Source organism: Pollachius pollachius (genome assembly GCF_949987615.1).
Source record: "Pollachius pollachius genome assembly, chromosome: 6".
Lineage (NCBI taxonomy): Eukaryota > Metazoa > Chordata > Actinopteri > Gadiformes > Gadidae > Pollachius > Pollachius pollachius.
This window is the reverse complement of record NC_136939.1, coordinates 2,977,076-2,988,433: the sequence shown is the minus strand read 5'-3', so window position 1 is coordinate 2,988,433 and position 11,358 is coordinate 2,977,076. Positions and strand designations below refer to the sequence as shown.

At 49.6% G+C, this 11,358-nt stretch overlaps 1 protein-coding gene across 1 annotated transcript in view; it reads right to left on the bottom strand.

Moving 5' to 3' along the window:
• LOC307076982 (cell adhesion molecule DSCAML1-like) overlaps window positions 1-11,358 on the bottom strand; it is a gene marked incomplete at its 3' end in the record, with an annotated part of 64,573 nt that overhangs the window by 42,966 nt on the left and 10,249 nt on the right. The window contains 2 exon segments of the mRNA XM_079738215.1: window positions 8,849-8,995; window positions 11,039-11,358. The exon segment at window positions 11,039-11,358 is cut by the window's right edge and continues 1 nt beyond it. Of these exon segments, the coding sequence (XP_079594341.1) occupies window positions 8,849-8,995; window positions 11,039-11,358 (467 nt within the window).

The following is an 11,358-nucleotide window of genomic DNA, read 5'->3' as shown; positions in this document are numbered from 1 at the left end:
CGGTGTCTTTCATCTCGCTCGCCCTCTCTCTCCGGTAATCAATCAAGTAGAGCGGCCTTGTTGATATTTCCTTTATGTGCAGTTGATCGTTTAATGGACTGCTGGATCAATAGGTCTGATGAGAGGTCATGTCGGAACATGATACGCTGTTGACCACTGGGATTCCTCCAGTGACCCCCCTGTCCTCCTCGTCTCTGACCTCCCCCCACCTACTCCCCCTCTCCTCTCTCACCTCCCCCTACTCCCCCCTGACGGCCACTGACTCCCCCCTCACCTCCCCCCTTACTCCACAGAGCTCCGTCGAGGAGTGTAGGAGCATCCAACACTTGCATCCAAACAGGCTCAATTAATGGAGGAAAGATTAAGACGATCTGCAAATCACAGAACAGGTTTCCCTCTACAAACTGGATCCAACCAGAGCGGAGAGAGCAAGAGCGACATAGGCAGGGAACCTGATTGGCTGGGGTGTTTACACCACTGTCAGGCACGCCCATATGTGGACATCCGGATGGCCTCCCCTTTATAGCCGTCCGCTGAGCCCACGCCGGTACCGCTAGCATCAGCAAACATACACATCGGTTGCTAGGTGACCAGAACACCCTTGTTTTGGTCGAGGAGATTTTAAGGTACCAATTTGTGTTTCGGAAAACAGCGGTTGAAGTCTGATCCCTGAGAGTAACAATAGGTGTCAGCATGTCGCAGGAATAGGAGACTTGATCATAGTAGTCAGCTGCGTGTGATTTAATTCATTAATCATCGTGAATTACCCGTCTGGATTGACACTGGATGTGTAGCACAAAAGGAGACGAATAAGAATAGGAAAGGGGTAGGAGAGGATTATAAGAAAATCACTCTCATTGTCAAGCAAGGGATCAAGTACATGCATAGTGTGTGTGTGTGTGTGTGTGGGTGTGTGTGTGTGTGTGTGTGTGTGTGTGGGTGTGTATAAGTGTGTATTACTGAGAAGTAGAAAGCAGTGGTAAGACGCACCATGCTAAGTATATATAAATATATAAATGAATAAGGGTTTCCTCAGCAAAGTCTGTAATCTGTACACTAATCCGTCTTTAGGCAGCCTAAACAACGAGAGAGAGTGTGTGTGTGTGGGGGGGGGGGGGGGGGGGGGTAAATCCTATTTCTTAACCCAACGCTGCCACCCAACCCAACACAGAGTCCCACAGACACCCACAGAGAGTGAGACCCACAGAGAGTGAGACCCACAGAGATTGAGACCCACAGAGACCCACAGAGAGTGAGACCCACAGAGATTGAGACCCACAGAGACCCACAGAGAGTGAGACCCACAGAGAGTGAGACCCACAGAGACCCACAGAGAGTGAGACCCACAGAGAGTGAGACCCACAGAGATCCACAGAGAGTGAGACCCACAGAGACTCACAGAGCGTGAGACCCACAGAGAGTGAGACCTACAGAGAGTGAGACCTAAAGAGACCAACAGAGTGAGACCCACAGAGACCCACAGAGAGTGAGACCTACAGAGAGTGAGACCTAAAGAGACCCACAGAGAGTGAGACCTACAGAGAGTGAGACCTATAGAGACCCACAGAGAGTGAGACCTACAGAGAGTGAGACCTATAGAGACCCACAGAGAGTGAGACCTACAGAGAGTGAGACCTATAGAGACCCACAGAGAGTGAGACCCACAGAGACCCACAGACATACAGGCTAAAAAGCCCACTCTCACATCCTGCACCCGATGAGGAGTAACAGGAGGAGGAGGAGGAGGAGGAGGAGGAGGATGAAGAGGAGGTGGCAGAAGAGGATGGGGATGAGGAGCAGGAGGAGAGATGGGTGGAGAGAGAGGGTGAGAGAGGGTGAGAGAGGGTGAGAGAGGGTGGAAGAGGAAAGAGGGTGAGAGGAGAGAGCCTGGTCTGTCAGATGAATGTGTTTCCATCTCTTTCCTTCCAGGCCGGTTACCCTAATTGACAATATACTCTGACACGCGCACTATGTGTGTCACCGTGTGTGTCCACGCATGTGTGTGTGCATGCGTGTTTGCGTTTGTGTGTGAGACAGAAGGGAGAGAATAAAAAACTAACAAAGGCAGAGAGAATAGCAAAGAGGCTGCGACCAAACAGTGTGTGTGTGCGTGTGTGTCTTTGTGTGTGTGTCTGTGTGTGTGTGTGTGTGTGTCTGTGTGTGTGTGTGTGTGTGTGTGTGTGTGTGTGTGTGTGTGTGTGTGTGTGTGTGTGTGTGTGTGTGTGTGTGTGTGTGCGTGTGCAGACATGGGCAAGTGAGTGTAGTAGTGTGTAAATAGTCAATAATAGGCGACACTTGTCAGCCCAATACTGTGTACACATAAAGGCCTCGGTCAGACATTGTTGAACCTCCCCCCTCCCTCCCACTCACTCCCTCCCCCTCCCTCCCTCTCTCTCTATCTCTCTCTCCCTTTCTGGCTCTCTTACTAGGCCTCTCAAGCAGAGATAATTACACCTATTGTGCCTCTTCCACACACACACACACACACGCACACACGCGCACACACACAAGCACACACACACACACACACGCACACACGCACACGCACATGCACACACACGCACACACAAACACACACACACAAGCACACGCACACACACACACACAAGCACACGCACACGCACACACACGCACACGCAAACACACACGCACACACACACACACACACACACACACACCAACACCCACACACTCCCACACCAAGATGAGATGCACACACACACTCAATTCTTTTTTTCTCATTAACACATCCATACACGTGCCTACTCAGCCTTACTGAGCAAAAGATGGAGGCCATCTGTTTATATCACTCTATCTCTCTCTATTAATCTATCTATCCGTCTCTCTATCAATCACACTATATTTTTATATATGTATGTATGTATGTATCTATCTATACATCTATGTCTATATGTATGTGTCCATCTGTCCTTCTATCTATCTATCTATCTATCTATCTATCTATCTATCTGTCTATCTGTCTGTCTGTCTGTCTGTCTGTCTGTCTCTCTTTCTCTCTCTTTAACTCTATATCTGTCTCTCTCTCTTGGGCTATCTTTCTATCTCCCTGTTTGTGTGTGTCTGTGTGTGTGTGTGTGTGTGTGTGTGTGTCTGTGTGTGGGATTGTGTGTCTGTGGGTGTGTTATGGGCCCACACACACATACACACACACGCACACACACACACACACACGCACACACACACACACACACACACACACACACACACACACACACACACACACACACCAGGTAGATATTAAACATGCATGCCACGTTAATGTTCATAAAGTTTAAACTTTAATGAACCTTTCTCTTATTCCAGACATAAATGGCTTTATTGTGTTTCCTGTGTGTTTGTGTGTGTGTGCGCACGTACGTGTGTGTGTGTGTCTGCATGTGTGTGTGTGTTAACATGGGCTAGAGTGCTAAAAGACAAGTGTATCTGATAATGGATTCGGTGGCTTTGTGTTCATACACAGATTTACAAGCTGATCTGCTCTTCTGACAAACAGCTCTGCATGTCAGGCTCTCTCTACCTCTCTATCACGCTCTCTATACCTCTCTCTCTCTCTACCTCTCCATACCTCTCTTTCTCTCTACCGCTCTGTCTCTCTACCTCTCTGTCTATACATCTCTTTCTCTCTCTCTCTCTCTCTCTCTCTCTCTCTCTACCTCTATCTATAATGCTCTCTCTCTACCTCTATCTCCCTCTCTCTCTCTATCTCTCTTTCTCATTAGCATTTTATTGAATTCATACATGCTCTACTGGCATGGTACATCAACATTTTCATTGTCAAAGCAGTTCAACAATGTAAGCAGAGGAGGTGTGTTTGTTCCCAGTGTCGGGACGGTGCGGGAGGGTGGAGCCGGAGGTAAATAGGTCAGAACGAACCACTTCCCTCCAAACCCTACGCTTCCTAGCCGGACTGCAAAGTGGGGCAGGAGGGGGGTTGTACATATGAACACACACACACACACACACACACACACACACACACACACACACACACACACAAACAGACACACACAGACACACACTCTAACACACACAACTCAAGGTGACGCACAAAAAACAGAACAAGGCTCCAGATGGGGAGTGTGTGAGTGTGTGAGTGTGTGTGTGTGCGTGCGTGCGTGCGTGTGTGTGTGTGTATGAGACATATGAGGGCCTTATGGGTGAGACATGTGAGGACCTGTCGGGGTTCAAAGGGCAAGACTGTGTTTTGTTATGTCATGAAGCCAGCACCCGGGTTAGCTAGCGGATCAGGACGGGACTATTAGGAGCTAAGGGTCAGGACGTTAGCAGTGTGGCTAAGAATCGGGATGCTAGCAGTATTAGCATGCTAAGGATCAGGATCATATCAGTGTTACTAAGGATCAGGATGCTAGCAGTATAAGCATGCTAAGGAACAGGATTCTAGTGCCAATAGCATGCTAGCCGTCAGGATCCTAGCTGTTTAAGCATTCTAAGGATCAGGATGTTAGCAGTGAAGTGTCAGGATGCTAGCGGTATTAGCATGATATTGTGCAGGACGCTAGCAGATTTACGATAGCAAAGCATCAGGATGCTTGCGGAATTAGCATTTAAACTATCAGAATGTTAACGGTACTTCCACGCCTAGGGTCCGTGTGCTAGCGTTGTTAGTGGTATCAGGGTCAGAGCGTATGCCGAACGCGACGCCTTCCAACAGGACGACCCCGTGACCCCTGAGGAACAGGTGCCGACGACCTCGCTGGCTAGTGGGCTAGCCAAGCAGCCGCGGCTCTTCGAGAGCTTCCTGAACCAATCAGTGACACAAAGGAAGCTCTCGGCCGGGCGTCGCTGAAATGAACATCCGACTGCCGGGGCACACAAAGAAGGCTTTCAGTCACCAAATCAATTTTAATTTTCTCATCTTCATTAGACCTACACACTGCCAGTCCCCTGGCCAAGCAGACGGACAAAGAGAGAGAGCGAGAGGCTGAGAGGGAGGGAGAGAGGAAACAAGCGAGGAGGTGAGGTAAAAAGAAGAGAGATTAAGAGAGTGAGAGAGAGAGAGAGGGAGAGTGAGGGAGACAGAGAGAGGTAGAAACAGCTAGGGATGTAATAGATGAGGATATGCAAGGCGAGAGAACAATTGAGCACTTATCTGAAGCCAGAGAGCTGATAAGGTCATCAGCAGACAGTTGGCTGAATAAGAACCACTACAGCCCTCATTCAATAAGACACGTCCCTTATATAACACTGTGTGTGTGTGTGTGTGTGTGTGTGTGTGCGTGCGTGCGTGCGTGCGTGCGTGCGTGCGTGTGTGTGTGGTGTGTGCGTGCGTGCGTGCGTGCGTGCGTGCGTGCGTGTGTGTGTGTGTGTGTGTGTGCCTGCGTGTGCGTGCATGCGAGTGTGTGTGCAGTGTATGGGGATGCAAAGTGTGTCTTCCACTCTGCAGGGATGTTGTTGTTTATGCGTCCACGGGTCTGTTTTAGTCCCTTCTGCGCATGTGAGGGTCCATGTGTGTGTGTTGACTGTGTTCATGTCATGAAGTGTATCAGCATGCATGTGCACGATGAGTTCTCCTGCTACGCACGTGTTTGTGTGTGTGTGTGTGTGTGTGTGTCTCTGTGTCACTGTGCATCCATCTGTGAGCGGAAATCATTTCAATGTGCAGCAGACCCTGGGCTGCAGAGACAGATGTGATGCTGTTTTCCTGCTTGATATTATTATTATTGTTAATATTAATATGATGTGTTGTTACATTGAGGGGACTGCCGTTCCTGTGTCTTGAGTTGATGAGGTCATCGTCTGCTCAGGTCAGGGTCAAAGGTTAAAGGGCACAACCCTGTAAGTGTGTCTCTGTTGATGTGTTCGTTGTCGTGTGTGTGTGGATTTGTCACTGTCACGTGTGTGTGTGTGTGTGTGTGTGTGTGTGTGTGTGTGTCTGTGTTGTAATATGTTTGTGTTTGTGTGTGCAGGAGTGTTCAGCAAGCATGTGAATGTAACTATCCCTCCTCACACTCACTGCTCATTAAGTGACCTACATACCCCTAATCACACACCACAACTACACACCACAACTACACACTACAGAATACATACCCTTAATCACACACCACAACTACACACTACAGACTACACACTACAGACTACATACCCCTAATCACACACCACAACTACACACTACAGACTACACACTACAGACTACATACCCCTGATCACACACCACAACTACGCACTACATTCTATACACTACATACCCCTAATCACACAACACAAATTCACACTACACACTACATACCCCTAATCACATACAACAACAACAACAACATACTACCACTAAATACCTGTCTACACAACTAAACATGCAAAAACACACACACAGATACACAGACAAACACACACACACACACACACACGCACACACACACACACTTCCACTACATTATATACACACCACACAGATCACATTCCCCTTATAACACTCTGTGACTACACACGACACCTACAACATTCCCTATACTAAATACCCATACAAACCAGCAAACACACACACACACACACACATACACACACACACACACACACACACACACACACACGCACGCACACACACACACACACACACACACACACACACACGCACACACCAACACATTTGTTGTGTTGTCTCCCTTTCCTCCCAGACTTCATCTGGTGACTTGTGTCCACTGAACTCCTCAAGAGATCCGGGATCTCATAAGACCGTCTCCTGGTTCTGTTCTGGGTTTGTCTTGCTGTTCACACACTGCTCTACATTGTGAATGAGAGAGGGTGTGTGTGAGAGTGTGTGTGAAGGAAGGTAAGAGAGCGACAGGGTGTGTAAGAGAGTGAGAGCAAGTGGCAGAGAGTGAGAGAAGGTGTATTTGTACGTCAGTGTATCAGACGTGTGCAATTAGGTGTGTGTGTGTGTGTTTTTGTGTGTGTGTGTGTGTGTTTGTTTGTGTGTGTGTGTGTGTGTGTGTGTGTGTTGGGGGGGTGTGGGTGTGTGTATGCATGTTTGTATGCATGAATGTGTGTGCATGCATTTGTCTGTGTTTGTGCGTTTGTGTTTGCATGTGTTAGCGGTGTGTATGTGTGTGTTTGCATGCATGTGAATGCATGTGTGTGTGCATGTGTGTGTATGCATATGTGTGTATGCATGTGTGCGTGAGTGTGTATGTGTGTGCGTGAGTGTGTATGTGTGTGTGTACACAAAATATAAAACTCCATCTGTCGCGACCTGAGGCCATTCTTGCCCTACTACCCTCCTTGCTTCCTTTCTTCTTTCTCCTCTACTCCTTTCTCCCTCTCCTCCCCTTCCTCCTCGCCCTCTCTCCCTCTCTTCTACTCCACTCTCCTCTCCTCCCATCCATGGTCCTCCCTCTCCTCCCCTCCACTCCTACCGTCCACATCTCTTCTCCTCCTCTCTTCTCTCCTCTCCTCCCTCTCCTCCTCTCCTCTTCTCTCCTCCCTCTCCTCTCCTCTCCTCCCTCTCCTCTCCTCCCTCTCCTCTCCTCTCCTCTCCTCCCTCTTCTCTCCTCTCCTCTCCTCCCTCTCCTCTCCTTTCCTCCCTCTCCTCTCCTCTTCTCTCCTCTTCCTCCTCCCTCTCCTCTCCTCTCCTCCCTCTCCTCTCCTCTTCTCTCCTCTCCTCCCTCTCCTCTCCTCTCCTCTCTGCTCCTCTCGTCTCTTCTTTTCTCCTCTCCTCTCATCTCCACATTTAGAAGGCAACAAATGCATCATCATGATATATCGAACAACAAGCTCCATACACATTATATAATCATAAACTCTGTTTGCCTCACGTAAGGACCCATTGTATTGGGAATGACACACACACACACACATGCACATGCGTGCACGCACCCCCACACACACACACAGGCAACCACACACAGATAAGAATGAGGTTAATGAAGATGGATGTTGGGAGTGTCTAATTGTGGCCTGGTTGTTCAAGGACGAGGTGGAGAGAGAGAGGAGACACTTTTATATGTGATGGAGGAACACATCACAGCTGTAGACACCAGAGAGAGAGAGAGAGAGAGAGAGAGAGAGAGAGAGAGAGAGAGAGAGAGAGAGAGAGAGAGAGAGAGAGAGAGATGGAGGGAGAGAGAGAGGGAGGGAGAGAGAGAGGGGGGGGAGAGAGAGAGGGAGGGAGAGAGAGAGAGGAAGGGAGAGAGGGAGGGGGAGAGAGAGAGAGGAAGGGAGAGAGAGAGAGGGGGGGGAGAGAGAGAGAGCGAGAGAGTGAGGGAGAGCGAGCGAGCGAGCGAGAGAGAGAGAGAGAGAGAGAGAGAGAGAGAGCGAGACGGTGAGGGAGATATCACAATCAGAAATACTTTATTGATCCCTGGGGAGAAATTGGGTGGTTGCAGTTGCTCCCATTCTAGAATAAAATATGTATAAGCGTACACACACTGGACATTTATAATGTATAAACAGACAGGACAGACAGCTTTGATCACAATGTGTGAGGACCTGTGTCAAGGAGGAGGAGGAGCAGGACGAAGAGGGAGGTGAAAAAGAGGAGGTGGAAGTAGAAAATGGGAAGGCAGGAGAGGAGGGAGGGCAGTGTTTATGTGTGTGTGTGTGTGTGTGTGTGTGTGTGTGTGTGTTTGTGTGTGTGTGTGTTTGTGTGTGGCCGTGTGGTCACTGATCACTGAACAGGAGATGAGAGCAAGCAGATTTTCATTTCTTAACAATATACACCTCATACACACACACACACACACAGACACACAACACATGGTTACACAGACGCACACACACACTCACACACTCACACACCCACACCGCATAGTTACACACACACACACACACACACACACACACACACACACACGTCGGCGGAGGGCTGTACCTGTCGTGATGGAGACGGTGTCTCTCTCCCAGGAGACCACGCTCACGTACTCCTGCACCGCGGGGGGGATCAGGCACTTGAACACGGCCACGTTGCCCCGCATGGACCGCTGGTCAGCCACACGCACCGTGTAGGGTTCCCTGAACACTGCACACACACACACACACACACACACACACACACACACACACACACACACGGTAAAGGTTACCTTCCCATTGTGGTGATGGTGCTGTTGCATGCTTTTATCCAAAGCTTCCTACAACACTGAGTGTCCCTCACGTGACTCCCAGCATGGGTGTCCCCAGTCGGAATAGAACCCCCAACCCTAGCAGTGTTAATGCCATGCTCCACCGGCTGAGCTACACGCAGGAGGGAGGGTGAACCGGGGGCTGATGAAGGGGTGACGGGAGCGAGGAGGAGAGGAGGAGAGAGGGGAACATGTATAAGTGAACCCATGGTTGATGGTGCGCGTCGCATCCACTAGAGAGAGGAGGGGAGAGGATGGGCGAGAGGGAGGAGAGGTGAGGAGAGAAGGAGGAGAGATGAAAAGAGAGGGAGGAGAGGTGGAGGAGAGGTGAAGAGAGAGGGAGGAGAGGGGTGAGGAGAAATGGAAGAAAGGTGAAGAGAGAGGGAGGAGACGGATGAGGGGGAGGAGGAGAGAAGGAGGAGATGGCCGAGGAGAGAGGGAGGAGAGAGGGAGTAGGGACGCGAGGAGAGAGGTGAGGAGAGAAGGAGGAGAGAAGCAGGAGACGGCCGGAGAGATAGGGAGGAGAGGTGAGGCTAGAGAGAGGAAGGGAGGGTCGTGGTGTTACATCCACTGCAGGTTCATTAAATATTTAAATATTTGCCACTCTGAATAAGCCCAGACTCATTAGTGGAATTACAGGAGGTGAGAATATGCGGAGGTTGCTAAGGAACTGATCCGATCCTCTTCCCTGGCAACAGCCGTGTGCAGAGACCAGCTCTGTCATTGCTACACAGGACATACATGTTGTTGTTTTGTTTGCCAGAGCAGACTCATGAAATCACACGCCCTGATGATATTAATGTAAGCCAACTGAATGTGAAAATGTTCTGGATGTTGTATCCGGTGTAAAAGGTATTCCGACTTCACTCACTGACGTAATCCTCAACACCAAACTCTTTGCCGCCAAAATGCCTGGCAATATTGGCAATAGAGTATTCTTTGTATTTATATATTATTAGAATGAATACTGAATAAGTATATATAAGGGTATTATATGCAGTGGTATTATCAGATAGATATTATACATAATGTTAGTATAAGAGTATTATGGGTGCTATGCGACAGCATTATACACTGCTAAACATTGGTATAGTAGTAGTATATTAGGAGTATTGCGTGTTCGGTGCTGTCGCCTCCCATCCCTCTGTGTTTCCTCCTGTCCTCTATAGTGCCAGGCTAAATATAGCCCCAGCACACTTCTTTAATTATCTCTCATTAACCAAGCTAAACGCTAATTGGTGCATCCCACAGATTGGCTGGCTGTAGCCGGGCGGAGGAGGAACAGAGGGTTGCGTGGGAGGTGTAGTTCGTCGTGGGCAAGGTGGATCAAGGTGCTGTGCAGATTATGTCCTTCTAATGCCATGACGACCTGTCATGCTCTACACCCACTCATACCAACGCTAGCTGTAAATTCCTTTTATACTAATACTGCATTTGATACAATACATCAATGTGCGATACATTGTTTTGAATGTAGCCCTGTCAGTCAGTTTAACCTCGAACATCACGTCTGTCAGCTTAATTTAACACTGTCCCTTAGTCTAATTTAAGCACCGGTCCCTTAATCTACCTAACTCACCTGTCCTTAAGTCTAACTTACACACCTGTCCCTCAGCCTACCTGACACACCTGTCCCTCAGCCTACCTGACACACCTGTCCGTCAGCCTACCTGACACACCTGTCTGTCAGCCTACCTGACACACCTGTCCCCAGCCTATCTGACACACCTGTCTGTCAGCCTACCTGACACACCTGTCTGTCAGCCTACCTGACACACCTGTCCGTCAGCCTACCTGACACACCTGTCTGTCAGTCTACCTGACACACCTGTCCCTCAGCCTACCTGACACACCTGTCCCTCAGCCTACCTGACACCCCTGTCAGTCAGTCTACCTGACACCCCAGTGACACCTGTGGGTCAGGTGTGCACATGACTCACCAGCCTTGATGCGTATGTTGGGGCTGCGTATCTTCCCGGCCTGGTTCTCGGCAGTGCAGAAGTAGTCGTTGTCGTGGATGTAGCTGTTGTAGGCGGAGGGCGAGAAGGGGTACAGCTGCAGGGTGCCGTTGGCGTGGACGTGGCGGATGTGCGGCACGTCGTAAATGTCATCGCCGGTGGCCAGGTACCAGCGCAGAGCGGCGCTGGGGGTGCCGGCTGCAGGGCAGGGCAGGGACACCCCCAGAGAGCTGGAGTAGGTCACCCTCTGCAGGGAGGCATTCACAAAGTACAGCCTGCTGGTGCCCACATCCTCACTGTGT